The 19,568-nt window shown below is 36.7% G+C and overlaps 1 protein-coding gene across 1 annotated transcript in view; it reads right to left on the reverse strand.

Moving 5' to 3' along the window:
- Window positions 1–19,568, reverse strand: part of GLIS1 (GLIS family zinc finger 1) — a gene marked incomplete at its 5' end in the record, with an annotated part of 251,501 nt that overhangs the window by 23,933 nt on the left and 208,000 nt on the right. Inside the window, 2 exons of the mRNA XM_081323197.1 lie at window positions 7,626–7,776; window positions 19,397–19,529. Of these exons, the coding sequence (XP_081179323.1) occupies window positions 7,626–7,776; window positions 19,397–19,529 (284 nt within the window). The remainder of the gene's footprint in view (window positions 1–7,625; window positions 7,777–19,396; window positions 19,530–19,568) is intronic.

The raw sequence follows: 19,568 nt of genomic DNA on the forward strand, positions 1-19,568 counted from the left end.
CAAGATGATTCCATACTGTGTCAGTTTCTTACGTTCTGCACAAGTGGCATGTCCGTTCTGGAGAAGTCAATTCTCTCATAAAACAGTAAAAGCCTAACTGCTGGATCCCACATCCAATTAGGGTGTCTCACTAACCCTACCAAATGTTCTCTATTTTAAATCTATCCCTTAAAGCTTTGCCACTAAACTAGGATAACAAAAAAGTACTATACACATGGGATCCATCAATTTTCTCCATCCATGTAAAGATTCTCGCCTATTCATAAGGATTTAAATGCTGATTCAGTTTAAACTTTTAACAAGCACCAGTTGTTTTGTTCTTTCACACATATGTCTATCACACTTGGCAGAAATATGTTTTTCTTTTGAGTTCCTGTTATTTGATAAAATCATCATCATCATCATCATCATCATCACCATCATCATCATCATCATCATCATCACCATCATCATCATCTTTTAACTTTTTTCCCTCTTGAATACTTGTTAACTAGAAATCTGAAGTACGTTACAGCTAAAATGTATCAAAGAATAATCAATACTTAACATTATTCTAAAACAAAATTGGAACTGGTATAGCAATGTTTCTCTAAGATTTGTATATGGCTGCTAGAGGCAAAAGCAAACAGGCTTTGAAAAAATCCAGTTCTTTGTTTCCTATGCAGAAATAAGTCCTATTTAATTTTAGGAGACTTTGCTTCAGGGAAATGAATATAGTATTATAGCTTACATCTACTTTTTTTAAAGTGAAAATCTAACATAAGATTTGTTTTAATATGTTGTCCTCCAAACAAGAGATTCTAAATATGAACGATCATATGAAAAATACTGAAATAAAATAGATATTTAACATAAGGTTGGAGTCTCCTAGGAAAGCCTATTGGGAGGCATATATTCGATAAAATGTAAAAAAAACAAACATCTTATTTAGTATTGAAGGCAGGACAAGAAGCAATGGATGGAAACTAATCAAGGAAAGAAGCAACCTGGAATTAAGGAGAAATTTCCTGACAGGGAGAACAAATAACCAACGGAACAACTTGCCTCCAGTAGTGGGTGCTCCAACACTGGAGGTTTTAAAGAAGAGATTGGAAAACCATTTGTCTGAAATTGTATAGGGTTTCCTACCTGAGCAGGGGGTTGGACTAGAAGACCTCTAAGTTCCTTCCAACCTTGTTATTCTGTTAATATTACTGGGTTTTTGAAATACATTTATGAGGAATATTTCTCTTTAAAGAGGTGGCATGCAATAGCATAGGCTGTCCAGGATTATGAATAACTTTGCAGATTGAGGTTTTCATCTTACTAAAAATGGCAACTCTACTCTTCTATGAAGAGTGAAATAGTGCTACAAATAACCATTTAGCTCATCTAAATGAACCACAATGAGGCAAACGCCGAGAAACATGCAATATTGTTTTAGTGCACACGTTGGGGCACATATTTCTTTGCTGAATGCTATTATACTTTAGTACTACAAAATAGCTCTGTAGCTTCAATTTTCAATTTTCTTTTGAATGGCAGGTAATCCTTGATGTACAATCACAATTGAGTCCAAAATTTCCGTTGATAAGCAAGATAGCTGTTAAGTGAATTTCACCCCAGTTTACTGCCTTTCTTGCCGTGGTTGTTAAATTAAGCTGGCTTTGTCAGAAGGTCACAAAAGGTGATCAGGTCACCCTGGGACACTGCAACTGCCATAAATACATGCCAGTTGCCAAGTGTCTGAATTTTGATCGTGTGACCACGGGGATGCTGCAATGGTCCTAAGTGTGAAAAACGGTCGTAAGTCACCTTTTCAATGCCTCACAACCTCAAATGGTCACTAAACAAATGGTTTGCCCCCCAACATATATTTTCAGGTTCTACAAATCAAACTGGCCAAGTGCATGTGATGTCAATATAGCACATTGCCACCTGAAACTTTAAAAACAGTAACAAGAAACTCTAACATGACAAAGTCTACTTTTTATACGACAAGCAACTTCTAAATAAAACACATTTTAATTAATATTAATATCAATTGATATAAAGTTACTTGATCTCTATGCGTCACATGCTTCTTTATTAAAGGGAAATAAATGCGTCTCATATGTAGCCAGGGTAAATATGCTTGGTTAATGAAGTCAGTTTTTGTTAGATCATTTTCAAGTAAATTAAATATTTTTTTTGTCAAACTATGTAAATGTCTTAAAAATCATTTGGGAAAACTGAGGGCTGCCTTGTTACTGACTTTGGCAAAGAACAAAATAACAAGGGCCTTTTTTGTTGTTGTTTTTCTTTTTCTTTTTAAAAGGCTTTAAATCAAATTTTTAGCCTTTCTGTCAAACATGAGTAGATTTCTTGTGTTCAGCATTTTGTGGTGTTGGCTTCTTTCATAGTTGATGATTCAGTCATTACAATTTGTGATAGCAATCATTTTGTTCTGTCCCAAAGACTTAAGCTCAGGAATCCAACCCTGTCATCACTTTGGCTCATGGTGCAGAAATTTTGTACATTCAAGTATACTTCAACAAGGAGTCTGAGATAGGTGATAAATGAGGCAAAACACAGTTTGCCCAAAGGGTATAAAGCATCTTAGGTAAAAAATAAGTTAACGGTAACGGTAACGGTTCCCCCGCACATGTGTCCTAGTCGTTTCCGACTCTAGGGGCCGGTGCTCATCTCCGTTTAAAAGCTGAAGAGCCAGCGCTTGTCCGAGGACATCTCCATGGTCATGTGGCCGGCATGACTAGACGCCAAAGGCGCATGGAACGCTGTTACCTTCCCACCGTAGCGGTCCCTATTTTTCTACTTGCATTTTTACGTACTTTCGAACTGCTAGGTTTGCAGAAGCTGGGACGAGTAACAGGCACTCACTCTGTTACGCGGCACTCGGGATTTGACCCGCCAAACTGCCGACCTTCTGATCGACAAGCTCAGCGTCCTAACCCACTGAGCCACCGCGTCCCTAAATAAGTTACCACAGATCAAATTTGTGCAGTAATTAGTATACATTTTTTTATCCTGATGGAACTTTTATCTACTGCAGATGGTCCTCGCTTACTGACCACTCATTCAGCAAACATGGCACAGGAATAAAGGAGATTTACAACCAATCCTCGAAGTTGTGTCATGCAGTCACACGATCACAATTCATTTCCTTGGCCACTGATGCACATTTACGATGGCCACAGCATCACACAGTCATGTGATGGCCATTCGTGATCTTCACAGCTAGCTTCCAACACTGGGGGAAGCTAACAGGAAGTTGCATGTCATGCTTAACAACCCATGATGATTTGGTTTAATGACTGTATCCAGAATGGAAGCCGTATGTCAGTGCGATCATGTGATGTTTCTCTTAGCAACTGCACCACTTAGCAACAGAGTTGCTAAGCCCAATGTAGTTGATAAGTGAGGATATCCTGTATTAACAAAGGTATAATTATATTTAATTATTAATATACAAAATTATATTTAATTATTAATATACAATTGCAGACAACTCTGAAAAAGGACATCAGCCTTGTGTTAGCAAATAATAGCACTAGCTTTCTGTGTGGTTATTTCTGCTACAAAATATTCTATTATGATTTTAGAAATCTCAGAGCACATTTAGGTGTTACGGTACTTATTTTGGCATGTTTATTGTTGTTAACAATAGTATTTAACAGTGCATCAAATTGTGTTTCTAATCTCTGTGCAATGTATGCAATAAAATGCAATAAAGCAGTAAAAGAACAATCTGTAAGATAAAATTAGTTCATTTATAAAAATATAAAGTGCAGCCATCATCAGAGAACAACAAGATCTAAAAGAAGATATTAAAAAGGGATCTTATCATACAAAGAATATATCTACATGTTATCTTATTTTAAAATACTGGAAATAGAAAAATAACTTTTCATGCTGTCAAAGCGATAGTAATGAGAGCACATGGAACAAATGTCACTTGCAAGAACAGTCCAGATTCAATCCTATTGCCTAGTCTTTATTCCTGACACTGAAGCATCAATAGTGCAGCATTAGTTCAGGAAAGATTTTTATAAATGACTTGAGATTCCAAAGCAGGTTTTGTTTTGTAAATTCAAACCACAATTTTGAATTAGTCTAGTAAAAAGATGGAAGCCAAGATTTAAGTGAGAGGTGACAAACATGGCTGCAAAATTCCAATGAATTTTCTCAAGATTATATTTCATGTTAGATAAAGATTATAGGTTATCTTGAAAAGCACATGCATGTACATTATATCAATAGATGTGGAACACGAATCATGGTGGATTATCCACTTGCAGACAGAATTACGGTGTGATGCCAACTGATAAAAAGCCATGCCACATAATCCATTAGAGCTTCTTCTAGCAGTGTTACATCCAGAAAGAGTCCCAGAGTCCTAATTTTTTAAGGGAATCATAAACCTTTCAGAAAAGATTCAGTCCCTTAATTTGCTATGAAAAACTATTCAGGTGGTGTGTTTCAGATTTGTTTGAACACCATTTTACTAGCTTACTTCAAGCAAATGACAGCAAAGTATCAATGATGAGAGAATTAATGTAGTATTCACTATAACCCCCTTCCACAACACTGCAATTCCTTGACTTAAGATATTCCCAAATATAAAACTGTGGGATTATAGAGAATGCCTTGTCTTAAAAACAACTGATGGTTTACTTCAAAATTCAGCATAGGAAATATGCACCTGTGTAAGCAAAAACTATTGCAAAACTCATTATGATGGAAACATGCCACACGTTATGTTACTAGTCATCACTATGACTATAATAAATAGTATTATAAACTAGTGGCATATAATGGCTATCATATAATTTACATATATACACTATCATCTGAAATAAAATATTTTCCAACTTAATAAACTTCTAAAGTTAAAGATATTCTTCTGCATGCAACCCAAAAATTAAGCAAGAGACCAGTAGCATAATTTTAAAAATATATTTCTTCTTGCATTTAGAATAATTCAAAAGGATTACTAGATTTTTTTAAAAAAAATCTCATTAAAAGTATTCAAATTAATATGTGTTAGAGTGTGAGTTTTGTTAGTTTTCAGGCATTCCTAGTTCTCAGACAAATAGAGTCTGGTTTAAAGTCAATTAAATGTTAGACTTGCTTCTGAAAAAAAGCATAGTTAAAAAGCATAATTACATTGTTTGCTTTCTTAGATTAGCATGTTCTTCCATTGCATGTTTAGCGCTCTCTCTCTCTCTCTCTCTCTCTCTCTCTCTCTCTCTCTCTCTCTCTCTCTCTCTCTCTCTCCAAATTTAATCCAGTTACAATCAAAGCCAATAAATATTAAATTTGTTCCTGGCAGAAACTTAAGGAGGAACATCCAATAAAAAGTGAAATCACTTGGCTTGTTTCATATGCCTTTGACACAATAGAGATTACATAAATGGAAAGGAATAAATCAATCAGTAATATATAACTAGGAAAAAGGTTCTGGATGGATTTCCTTAAGAAGGATCAAAATCAGTATTATGACAATGGGAAGGGAAAAATCAGAGGAGACAATGAAGACAATGAAGGAAGCAAATGGAGAAAGGAAAAAAAAAACCAGAAACAAACAAAAAAAATCCCCTCCCTCTATTTGTATTCCCAATATCTTACTCCCGCAAGTGGAATGTTACAACAGAAAAAATTCTAGTCTTTATTGATCTTTGGCAAGCCACAAACTCTGAGCTGTCGTCCCAACTTCATGTGCAGATTGTTTTCTAAGGAAGGAACATCAACTGATTTATATTTATAGGAAAGCCATAACATACATGGGTGTTTGCATGAATACACACACTTTTTAAAATAATTTGACATATTACTTCATAAAATAATTTACAAGGTTATAAAGATTATATCTGAAAAACTAGAATTCCTTCTGGACTAGGAGTGAATTAATCACTTAATTTAGTGCTCCATGGTATGGTAAGCAGATGAAGTTATTTTAAAAAGCGTATGTAATCCAAAATTGTATTTACAATTGTGCAAAGACGGGTTTTTACACTTGCTAATAACATTTAACATGCTGTTGCTTAACAAGTTGGAACCTAAGCATAATTAGGCAATATCAGAACAGACTCAGAAATAAAATCTTTTCCTTTAAATAATGTTTAGGGAACATCTACAAGTTCCACATTTGAAACAGTTTCTTCCAGTTTTTATTTACTTCTCAAAATTAAAGATCACTCTCCTTGCAGTGTGTGATTCAGGTTTTTTTATGGGAGCAAAGTCAAAATAGAACAAAAGCTGGGTGGCCAAAAAAAGCAAGCCTTTATAATTGCAGTATGGGAAAACTTTCTAATAGAAATTGGATGGAAGCTCTATTTTCTTTAAATACACTAAGTTTTTGAATGTCTGAAAAATTACTGAACCTCAGGAAACTTAATTTTCCCACTATCCAAATAGGGCTGATAGATGCTGGTTTAGTAAGCCATACAGTTATAGGCATTATTATGGGTCACATATAATTTTCTCTTTCTCCACCCTGAAGGCCTGTCATCATTAGAAGCTACAATCTTAACCTCTTTCCTAAGTATACTTTTGGAATAAAACACTGCCATCTATAATTTGTTTTGAACTCAAAGGAATTCAGTTTATCCAATTTTACCACATAACAGTAGTTTTCAAAAGTACCTTTTAAAAGTGTGTATATATGTATCCCCACTTACCCATATTTAATGTAAAAGAAAATGTAATTCCCCAAATGCATATACTCAATCACATGAGAAGAGGACGTGGGAAGGTAGGAGCAGAGAGCTCAAGTTTCAGGGGAAAACACAGATGTGGCTCTATGTATCTGATGAAGTGAGTTACACAAAATCTTATACCTTTTAAAATAATTTGATAGTCAGAAAGGGTACAACAAGACGCTTTTTAGATTTCTTTTGTTACTACAATCTAACAGGACTGTCCTGCAAGTTCCATGGATCAATACGTCTTAGGCAAGTGACCTTTTATCCCTTAAGGCAGGGGTGTCAAACTCAATTTCATTGAGGGCCGCATCAGCATTGCGGTTGCCCTCAAGGGGCCGGGTGGGTATGGCCAGGGTGGGTGTGGCCTACTGGGTGGGCATGGCTAGAGTGGGTGTGGCCTACTGGGTGGGCGTGGTCAGCTCTGCATCGTTCGCATCAAGGGTGCCTATGGGGGCCTGGGTAGGAGTGGGACAGATCTGAGGGTCTCTGGCAGAAGGAGGATCTCTGGGCCAGGGCCAAGGCAGTGGGGGCCGTTCCCTCACTGTTTCCAGGATGGCTTCGCAGGCCACATGAAACCACTTCGTGGGCCGGATCTGGCCCCCGGGCCTTGTGTTTGACATGTCTGCCTTAAGGGATCTATTTTGGTTTCTTCGCACCCTAATATGATTTACAAAGGAAGCTCAGAAAGAGTCACTCTTTCATCCTTCACTTTTCCAATGTTTCATCTTTAAGAAAAAGTTTAGAGAACGCTCATTCTTTTTTCTAATGGAAGAATAATTGCCAGTCAATGAAGTTTCAAATGTAATAGCAGGCTGAACGCGTATGACATATGACTACATGCAAAGGTCTTTCCTGTTCCTGGGTTTAGGAGATGCGTCCCCCCCACACCCCAAATGAAAGAAAGTTGCAACATTAAAAATGGCAAAATATTTTATTACATACCCTTCTCCATCACTTTCTATGGATGATACATGATGATGTGCACTACTGAGAGCCGACTCAAGTATGTGTTGCCTTGACAGAGCATCCTGATGCGGTGGTAGAAGGCCAGGTGCTGGTCCATTGTGGTTTGTACTGGAACTAGTATACATCCCTAAGGAAAGAAAATGTTAAACTTTCTCTAAAAAGGATCTTCTTAGCACAGATGTCTCGAACAAGTTGTAATAACCAGGTTGTTCACTGCTATAAAATTTCTTCCTGGATTTGGTTAGAAAGAATGGCACTATTGTAATATCTTCTCATAATCATTCATCTTAAGCTACCTATCATCAGTGAATAGGAACTTTGTCTTACACTGAGATGTTCTGGGACTGAAGACATCTTCCAGGTTTTGCAAATATAACACAACGTATATCTTAAAATATTTAGAATATAAAGAAAAACTGAAGTAGCAATGAAGGAGAATATTTGTAACTTCAGGATTGAAATGAGGGGTCCTTGGTGCTCTTTCAGCTTGCTTGTTTTCTTGCAAACGCTGCATTACCCAAACTAGGTAATATCATCAGTGCACTGATGACGTTACCTAGTTAGGGTAATGAAATGGCTGCAAGAAAACAAGCGAGCTCAGAGGACCAAGGACCCCTCAAACTGAAATAGATCCAATAGTTTGCTTCTACTGTGCGTGGAAAAACAAAGGTGGTAAATAAAACTCTTTAATGTGTGTTTCCAGCAACTTATACTAACATGCTGCCTCCAATATTAGAAATAAGATATAATCATCACAATTAACAATTAATTTGCCGCTGAATTATCTAATTTCCTTTTAAAATCTCATTAACCTGGTTGCAATCCTTCAGTTAAGATTGACATATCCAAGAGCAATTGGCTGTACAGAACAGTTTTCAATGGGTTTAAGATTTAAGATTAAAAGTAGATAATAGGACATTTGAAATTGAGCAACAGAAAACAGAATTTGAGGTTAAACTATGTATAAATGATGAGCATATAATTGCTAAAATGTATGAACTTTTACTGAAATTTGAAGCAGAAAAAAAACAAGTGAAAGACTTATAAAATGGGCTAACATAACACATTTGTTTGCACATAACAAACTGATGGAACAGTGGGAAAATATGTGATTAAAAGGGCTGATATTTACATTATGTTGTAACTTGAGAGACTTTTTATGAAATTATGTACCATTGGTATGTGACTCCAGAAAAATTGTCTAGAATGCATAAAAGTACTTCAAATTTATGTTGGAAATGTGGGCAATATGAACAGTCATTCTATCATGCCTAGCGGACTTGTAAAAAGGCTGGAAAGTTTTGGGTTCAAGTCATATAATGACACAAAGAATTTTAAAGATAACAGTCAAGAGATATCAGAACTACTGGGATTTATGGACACTCAATTAGAAAGAACCATGGAAGATTGTTTTTCTATACGATTACTACTGTAAGACTATTATATATGCAAAAATGGAAAGGCTCTAAAATACCCACATTGGGGAAATAAGTTGGTGAAGATGGCAGAAGTAGCAAAGATAGCAAAGTATCTTGTTTGGTTAGAGCGAGATCAATAACTACATTTATTAGTGAATGTTAACCTCTTATGGGCTTTTTGCTGAAAAGAAAATTAAAAATGAATGCATGATTTATGAAGCTAAAATATAAATTTATCTGTGACTGCTGCCAAGAAGCATAGGGAGATATTTGTCTGCGATGGTTGTTCTTCCCTAGTACCAACTGGAACTGAATTCTCAAGAAAGAGCAAAAGCTTTCTAGATCTGTATCCCCCTCTTCCCAAGAATGATATGCAAACCTGAGGAATTCCATAGTTGAGGATAGCAAACAAGAGGACCAGGAGGACTATACCTGTAGCCTGCACTTAAGTCATGCACCAGAAAGAAAGAGATGCCATTTCATTCCCATGTCCAGGTCTGAATTCTGACTGAAAGGGCGCCAGATAAACTTAATGATCCCAAGATGGAAATATCTCTTTCTTCTAACTAATAAAGGTAAAGGTAAAGTTTCCCCCACACATGCGTGCTAGTCGTTTCCGACTCTAGGGGCCAGTGCTCATCTCCGTTTCAAAGCCGAAGAGCCAGCGCTTGTCCGAGGACGTCTCTGTGGTCATGTGGCCGGCATGACTAGACGCCAAAGGTGCACGGAATGCTGTTACCTTCCCACCGTAGTGGTCCCTATTTTTCTACTTGCATTTTTACGTGCTTTCGAACTGCTAGGTTGGCAGAAGCTGGGACGAGTAACAGGCGCTCACTCTGTTACGCGGCACTCGGGATTCGACCCGCCAAACTGCCGACCTTCTGATTGACAGGCTCAGTGTCCTAACCCACTGAGCCACCGCGTCCCTCTTCTAACTAATAAGTAACGGCAATTAGGATAATACAGGAGCTTTGGGATTTGCATGTAGAGCAGACAGAAATGTGCTGATATGAATTTATTTATGGGTAGAAATCAAAATGCAACAAAGCACTTCTTCCCCTTAGTGAAGAGCAATTTTGGAGATTAAAAAAAAACCGAACCAAGAAAGCATTTTTAGTTGCAATGTAATTGTGTTTGAATCGAGCTCTTATGGACTAAGGAGGACAATCCACCAGGAGGACCGGATTTCAACCAGTGAGAAGTCAAGATTGTTCTGAAAAAATGTTCGCAAGAAAAGGAATCATGCAGAGATAAAGCGCGTTGAATTCTGTTCCCTGAAATAGCCAAATCTTCATATGCACCACAGGGAGTAGCCATTTAAAGTGAAATAATTGAAGAAGCATGAAAGAGCTGGATCTCTGATTTTTCCTAGTATTGCTTATGAGGTGGAGCTGCTGCATGGGAAATATGCTTGCCTGAACTGAAGGTCAAAAGGAGGAGGAGAAAGACAATGGAAACACAATGCCAATGCCAATTCTTTTTTTTTTTTTCTTTCCTTTTTTAGAGCAAAAGAGAATTATTATGACTCGGCAGCTTTGAATTATGTTTTCCTGCCAGTGTATATACCAGATTTAAAATAATGCCTTAGCCAACTAGCATTGTAACATTACTTTAACACATAGACACTGTTTTTATTTCTGATCACAAATAGGACAAAAAATTTGATCAACGTTCATATTCTTGTCAGACAGATTCAAGTTCAGCACCGACCTCCTAAAACCAATCAAGAAATTATATGAACATTAGTAATAAATTGTACAACTCTAGTGACTTACATATATTTGAATGATATAAACTAACATCATTCAAAACTCAAACGGGTTTCCTGGAAATTGCATTTTTTAATCCCAATTTGCTGACTTCCATTTTTCCCCTTATAATTTTATAAGTGCTCCAACCACAAGCTTTTTCTTATATCGAGGGAAAGTCCTTTTGAGAACACATGACAAGTTATTACAAGCTGTTAAAGAAAATGTTGTTTTATTGTTTTATTCTCTGCAGACAGTATAATGGATTCTGTGTCTGTTTTCATTTATATATCGGACACCTGTGTGATTTCAGGGCATTATAATTTTTTTTCTTAGAACAGCTTGGGATGCTTAATCCATATGCTAACATTCATACAGCATTTTAAAACAGATTATCTTGTATTACATTACATTACATAGATTACATTATATTATGATATTATTATTGTTTAGCTGAAACATGTGTGCAGAAGTAGGATTATAAAAGCTGCTGTTGTGTCAGTGTTATCAAACTACAGATAGTCCTTGACTTATGATCACAACTGAGCCAAAGTTTCTGTTGCTAAGCAAGACCGTTGTTAAGTGAATCACTCCCCATTTTACAACCTTTTTTGCCACAGTTGTTAAGTGAATCTCTTTAGTTGTTAAGTTAGTAACACAGTTGTTAAGTGAATCTGTCCTCCCCATTGATTTTGCTTGTCAGAAGGGTCATGATCACATGACCCTGGGACACTGCAACCAGCATAAGTACATGCCAGTTGCCAAACGCCTGAATTTTGATCAGGTGAACCATGGGGATGCTTGCAAAAGTTGTCAGTGTGAAAAACAGTCATAAGTTTTCAAACAGTCACTAGACAAATGGTTGTAACGTGAGGACTACCTGTATAATAAATGTCATATAGAGAACAAAATTTTAAAAAGTGGAATAATACAAAGGAACTAGGATCAGAGCTAATTCTACATTAGAAAAGAAAGAAGTTAAGAAACCAATGTGGAAGTTAAGGGGGAAAAACCATATCCTTTGCTTTTATAAAACAGGATGACTCTATTATAAACAGGTTCGCTTTTAAATTGAATCAAACTTAAGTAAAGCTTTTGTCCTTCAGGTAAAATTATCTCAAATTTTAATAACTTAAAACTAAGTGAGTAATTAGATTCTAATCAATAAACTCTTTTGCTTGGAATGACAGGGGTGGTTTATATTGAGAAATTCAGATTTCTTAAATTGCTTCCTAGGGATTACAGGGTCATAAAAAGAGAATTTTTACTTACAATTCGCAATTACATTGAAAAGAACAATTTATTTATTCTTACACTTTTTGGTAAACATATATTCCAAGTTATTTTTGAGAAGTTTTTTACTTGTGGAATGAATTTGCACTATATTGTTAATGTTTTTTTACACATAATCTGGTTGAAAACTACAATAAGTTGATGGTTTTAACAATTATCATCTATTTGCACACTAAATATTCTTTTCTATTATCCTGTGCAAAATTGTGGCATCCACTGAAGTCAAAGACCTTAAACCAATAATTCCAAATAAGGTTTGCAGTTTTAACTTCTATCTTTAGCCTGATAAATTATTTTGACTGCTATGAGATACCAAAAAATTATTTTGGCTAATTCTATGTAAGAACAAAGATTGAGTGTATTAGTCTATCTACAATGTCTAGACATACATCTGGGGTCCCATTTCTTTTTAATCCCTAGAAGCTGACAGGTATGCAAACTCAAAATTTAGATGTCTTTTTAAACCAGTGGCAATTTATTTTAAAAATTGTGAAACAAGCTTCTTTTGATCTCAAATGTGGTTCATACAACAGTACTTCAACTTTATTGGACAATTCAGAGAATACCTAACAAAAGTTTAATGAACAGTAATTCTAGAATTACCATGCTTATCTAGGAAATATACTGTATGTTATTTAGACTATCTCAAAACAGACTTTTTCAACAATACAGTGATAATAATGTCATTATTATACAACATCAGAAGGGAAAATCTACACCTAGATTGCAGTTACATATTGTCGATCTGTATGGGTCCTTACCAACATATACAGTAAATGGATTTTTTTTCAAAAAAGAAAAAATATCAAGTATTTAATTTTTCTCAGCATTTGGGAATATATACCAGAATATAGCATGTATAGTTTCTTTGGTATTAAGTATCATATACAAAACATTTGAATTTAAGTATTGTGTAAAATAAAGTGGGGGGAAGTTGATGTATTTGGGATTAACTATTTAAACACATGCCAAGTTTGATATGGATTTCTTTTGCTAGCATATAACAGCGTAAATCTCAGATAAGAACAGAAGAAAGCCATATGAGCTACTTCAGAGATGAGGTCACAATGAATATGACTAGACTGTGATAACTTCCCAGTGATTGCTTAACTGACAACTCAACAAAGATCTCATGTTTACAACACAGGGTCCAATTAATTATTAATTAATTATTAGAGAGCCAGTTTGGTTAAGTTACCAGGCTAGAAAGCAGGAGACCATGAATTTTAGTCCCACCTTTGCCAGGAAAGCCAGCTGGGTGACCTTGGGCCAGTTACTGTCTCTCATTCCAGCCCACCTCACAGGGTTGTTGTTGTGGAGAAAATAGGAGGAGGAAAGTGTGTTTGGTACATTCACTGGCTTTAATTGTTTGTAAAAATAATAAAAAGTGGGATAGAAAGTAAATAATGAATATTTATAACAGGCTCTCATTATGTGGATAGAGCCCTATTTGCATGGAATCCTGTGCAGGTATTTTAATAAACATCCATAAGTTGGGTACTAAAAAGCAACTGTTTCATACTCATTTAGTTCTGGAAAGTTGCATTTAAGGGGGGCTGTATTTAAAGATAAGGGACGCGGTGGCTCAGTGGGTTAGGACGCTGAGCTTGTTGATCAGAAGGTTGGCAGTTTGGCGGGTCGAATCCCGAGTGCCACGTAACAGAGTGAGCGCCTGTTACTCGTCCCAGCTTCTGCCAACCTAGCAGTTCGAAAGCACGTAAAAATGCAAGTAGGAAAATAGGGACCACTACGGAGTGAAGGTAACAGCGTTCCATGCGCCTTTGGCATCTAGTCATGCCAGCCACATGACAACGGAGACGTCCTCGGACAAGCGCTGGCTCTTCAGTTTTGAAACAGAGATGAGCACCGGCCCGTAGAGTTGGAAACGACTAGCATGCATGTGCGGGGGAACCTTTACCTTTTATATTTAAAGATAAGACTATAAGTGTCCCTGAAAGGATGAGTGAGGTTTTTAAAATGGTACACATTCCAGTTTATACTATGCTTATTTGCTTACATTGACAAATAACATGTCAATGAAATGAAATGAAATAAAATAGCAATTTTAGGACATTATCATTATCATCAATAAGAAACATCCAATGCTGCTAATTTGCAGGAAATATTTTTAACTGGCATTCTGGGCAAATTACTATTTGTCTGTTCTGCAAAAACTATGTAATTATGGTAAAGCAGAGGTCACTGTAACATAAGGCTAAATTTTTGTTTTCCTGGGCACAGCCTAAAGACCAAAATATTTAGTTATTTTAGTTCCTCTGTGTTTGTTAATATGAGTGGTCACTCACTGTAGGTACAGTGTGCTGCACCTAAGCTGCATAAGTGCAGACTACTGGTAGATATCTTAGCTTGGTGTGTGTTTGTGTGTGTGTGGTTTCCTAACACGTTAACCACTTCAGATTATAAATACATGTAATCCATCAAAATCTAAATGGCTTAACCTTTAGCACTAACATCTGTTAGAAAACCAGCATCACAATCATCTGGGCTAAAGGCTTTTTAGGGATTCTGCCAAGTAACTGCAAAGATAAAAGAAATAAAATTGCAAGTTCAGAAAAAGCAAAACAAAACAAAAGTTCTCAACACTGTATTATTTTCCTGTAAGTCCCACAAACATCTCAAAACTGGGGTCAACATAGTGGATGGTTAACACTCTAAGGATATATGATCTGCTGAAAACTATTCTAAATCACAGTGAGCTACTTCAGAGAAGATTGTACTTCCTCTGAAGTAAAGTGGGTCTTCTCCAAAACCAATCAAGTTATTCCAAAATGATTAGAACTACAATAGAGTGATTTAGGCAATCCAGAATCAGATGAAAATGACCACAAGTAGTGGTGGAATGCAGTCCCGAATTGCAGGGGAGGAGGGGCCGTTTCCCAGAGAGCAAAGAGACCATGAAGCTTGGAATATTTAATATTCAGGAAAAGGGCGAAGGCAGACACCTCCCTAGAAAGACACAGAGTATATCTAATAGTTAGCAGACTGTTGCTTTAGTTTGGCAAGAAGTCTGTCAATAGGTGAACACAATAAAGTAACTACTCAAAAAGTAATTACGCATGTCATTTTTGGCTCCTTGTGCCTTACATAAGTCTTGCCAGACTAAAGCAGCACCTTTGCTGTCTTTCTGCTTTGCTGTCTTTCTGCATGCACACACACAGAAACACCCGACAAAGGTTAAAAGTAGATTGTGATTGACAGCTTTGCTTTTACACAAGGAGTGACTATATACCCTTTCATTCCATTTTGTGACTACCTGTATTTGGCTGAAGGTGCAAGCAGGACTGCTTAGAATCTGGTTTACTATCAGCAATAAAAACCTGCTTTTCCTGAAGATTCTGCCTGTCTGCAAATTAAAAAGAGAATCTTTTGAGTTACAAGTAGCTGGAGGAGAACTAGCATGCCAACAGTGCTGTTTTCTGTGCTCCTGCTCATAAAGTAAAGCTAGGAATCAACTTAGGTTTTCCACATGAAGCAAAGTGAGAAAAGAGAACCACCTCTCTGCCTAAAAGCGGGTAAGGGGAGGAATACCTGGAAGAGTTTACAAAAAGGGTGTTGTGATTCAGGGTCAGCCTGTGGGTTCGGCAGTTGGGTCGGACGACTCAGAGGAGGAGGAGAGGGGTGTTGAAGAGCTTGCTAATGAGAGCCCTCAGCCAGGCCCCTCCCACCTGGTCACAACGCAGACCCAGCTGTGTGAGCCTGACAGCGTGGATGAAGATGACCCATAGCTGGCAGGAGGCAGTCAATCAGGAGTAAACAGAGGAAGGCAATGGGGCACCTCGGAAGGAGGCAGAGAGAAGCCACGCCCTGAACTGTATAAAAGGGGAATGCGTGGGAGGGCTGGTTTGCTGAAGGCAACCGCTTGAAAAGCTCCTGTTTCTTGGTTCGTGTCTTGTTTGTATCAATAAATTTGGCAGGCTTAATTCCAGCCTCTTGCCTTCTTGTAAAAGGGGTTGTCCCTGCCTTTTCTGCAGGGCCGGTAGCAGGCTGGTACAGAACAGTGGGAGATGTTAGATGGACTGCTGAACTCAAAGGCCACATTGATCAGCTCTGGTCCTCACCTCTCTGCAGCAAAAGAGTGAGAAACCTCCAATGCATTATTCCATGCACAAGCGCCTTGAATGCTAGAATCTTGGTTGTGTGTCAATTATTTTAAGAAAGTGAGTTTTGCATCAAGTACTTCTTTATGTGCTGATGAACTGGCAAAGGGCTCCTTGATTTCTTTGTATGATATTTTAATGAGTACAAATGCTATTGCTACACTTCTCCCAAGAAGGTGTTTCACACCCATTCTAAACTAATATAGGCAAAACATACTGCCCATTTCTGCCAAAATAACAAACTACTTAAAACTGTTGTTTATTAATAAGAGCACTTGGATTCCACCTACACTTCCATAATTCTGCAGATTACTTTTTAAAGCCCATCTCTACAATGTATGTCATATTCATATAAATTGCTCCTAAAGTGATGGGAAAAGAAGAAACCCTTGTAACTCTCTGCCAGGTTCTTTGGAACAATATTTCCCTTCCATCAATTCTGGATAAATTTGTGGAAACTTTATTCTCTCAGGAGAGGCCAACAATTACTCAGTCACATTTGCTAAGAAATAAAATAGTTTAAAAGTTTTTTTCCTAAAAAAAGAGCTTTACACTTTAATGGCCCACCATATTCACAAATAACAATGTATGCATTCTTTTATTTTAATAATGTGTCATAAAAACTATTCTGCTTTTTTTGGTCTGAAAACTGGCAAGTTTCATTCACTCAGAAAACATACCATGTTCGTAAATGTTATCCATATCTGTTTTTTTAAAAAAAGAAACACCAAAAAAACCCCCCAACATTATAACTGTTGGTTCATATTCCAGAAAGTTAATATACCCTGTACTAAGTTTTGGATTTTACAAAGATTTCACTTTAAATTTTGAAAATTTACATCCCAAGTTATCTGAATTTATTCTTTTCTTCTATCTATGTTTCAAACTGGATTTATAGCAAATTAATTAGAAAGATGTGAACTAGTCTCTCTTGTAAAACTGGTATGATAACAATAGCTCTAACATAGAGGACTATCATATACATGGACGTAAGGTGGACTGTAATTTATGTGAAACAATTCTATTAGAACAGTTAACATGTTGGCTCTTGTAGGCAACAGATTGCTGGGCTAGCTGGCCCCTCTGTCTGCTTTAACCAGGTTCTCTTGGAGTTCTTTACCTAAAGATTTGCAGACTGAATTTTCTATGAAGCAGTAGTACTACATTCACTTTAATGATTTGGAAATACAGCACTGCAAAACCAATAACCACAAGAGCACTTTTAAAGCATTCTCCCCTTTTAGCCTAAGCACATGGGCTCATTGCTTTGAAATTCAGCATAACAGGAGTAGAATGACGGAAAACATCTCCAGATGCTAACTTTGTCCTTGGCATATTTAAAATCTGCGGCAGCCTTAGTTGAAGGGGAAAGGTTCTAGGTAATCTAAATAAGCAGCACTCTATTCCTTACGCTACTATTTCTTTGAGAAAGCAAATTTAGCTTCAACAAATATTTTCAAAGACAATAGAATTGAGGCGTAGTATAGAAGATTTGACCGTACATTTTTTTAAAAGCCTGTAGTCTGCTATGTATACTACAAAGTAATTTGATTCACTAATGCTAATGAAGCAACCTTCCAAATGGAATCCTACCACGGCTTGCAACCCACCTGTTGGTTCTAAGTAGGACCTGGTGGCTCTATGCTCTGTTTTTCAAATATCTATTGGCAGTTTGACATCCTAACCATAAGGTTCTGAGCCATTATTCTTGAATTAATAGCTATATTTAGCCAAGTATCACTTCAGTCCCTCTCCAACTTGGTGCTCTCCAGATGTCTCCAGCACATGTAGATATAACCTACTAGGTTGGAAGATGCTGAGTCTGTACTAAAATGAAGCCTAAGCATTCCCAATTCCATGAACACCTGTCTATCCTGTTATGCTTGAATCTAACTTTCTTATTTCTCCAAGACTTCCTCTTCTCTTGCTATCACAATGTAGTTGGTAAGTTCATTAAGGCAAGCAAATCTCACTTTGTTTATAATTCCACAAAATACCAAATTATTTCTATTTCAAATAACTGGCATGACTTTAGGTTCTATATAATCAGACCCTAAAAAGATGCATTTCAGATTGACTTAATGTTGCATAATACATAATGTTGCCCAAGACATAACACTTAATAATATTGCAGATAATACCGGTTGGTTTATATACTTCAAAAGACATACAATCAGATTAACTGTCAATGCTAAGGAGCAGTGAAACCAATGACATCTTTCAAGTAACATTCCAACCCATGTGCCATTAAGAAAAGCTATGAAAGCAATACATGGTGGTAACAAAGCAAAAACGTTGTTCATCCATTCGTGACAGATGGGAGGGTCAAGAACTCATTCATTAATAAAGGTATCACTGTTCTTTGGTGCACATTCTAACATTAAAAACAAAGTTAAAATTGGTCACCTGAGCTCAAAGTATCGCCAGTACGGAAAACTGTGCTACATGGTAAACAGACTTCCTTCAGATGAGATCAGACAGCAACTCCCAAACTACTAGGAATTCTGGACTGTGTGAACATGTACATATGAAGGGCATGAAGTTAGGGAAAGGTTTCTTAGTGGAACTTGTGGAAAATACAATACATAATTACTGCTTCTGTCTATTACTATAGCTGTTAACAGAGATGTCCACATGGCTTTTTAGCATGTTCCAAAGAGGTCACTATGGAATAGCAATCTGTCATTTTCCTAAGTTCATATTCGATGCTTTCATAGGTCCAGAGAACCTTTATTTGGATGACAAGGTGGTAGAAGATAAATGGAGAATCCTACCACAGTAATTGGGCCTCTGTGGATTTTCCTGACAGTAGTCAGGAATTGTTTCTTGTTGGGAAAAATTATATAATTATACTCTCTAAAAAAAAGAACTCAAGAGAATGCCATCAGCTATAGCAAGGGCATATTTCAAAACATAAGTCTATTATGTGACAGCACGATTATTAACAAATTGTTTTAATCTTACTTTTGAATTTCAGGTCTGAACATATTTGCTTTATTACATTCTTCCTCTGATATGTTCTTTGGAGTACTATATCCTTAAAAATAATCCTGAAAGGTATGCTGAGATGTATGTTCAAGGCATCTAGCAAGTTTTATAGTTAGATGGAATCTGCATCTGAGTTCTCCATGGTGAATCTTGTTTTTTGTATTTAAAAGAAATACTCCCACCTGTAATGAGATCGTGATGGCTGATTGATCTCCCACATTTCCCATCCAAAATGTGCTGTGAAGGAGGGTGAAGTTGCTGCATAGTTAAGCATTCACTTAATATTTCTCGTTCGGCATCAGAATATGAATGTAGCTAGAAGAGGAGGATAAAACAAAGAGATTTTCATTCCAA

This window comes from Vipera berus, assembly GCF_964194415.1.
Source record: "Vipera berus genome assembly, chromosome: 3".
NCBI classification, from domain to species: Eukaryota; Metazoa; Chordata; class Lepidosauria; order Squamata; family Viperidae; genus Vipera; species Vipera berus.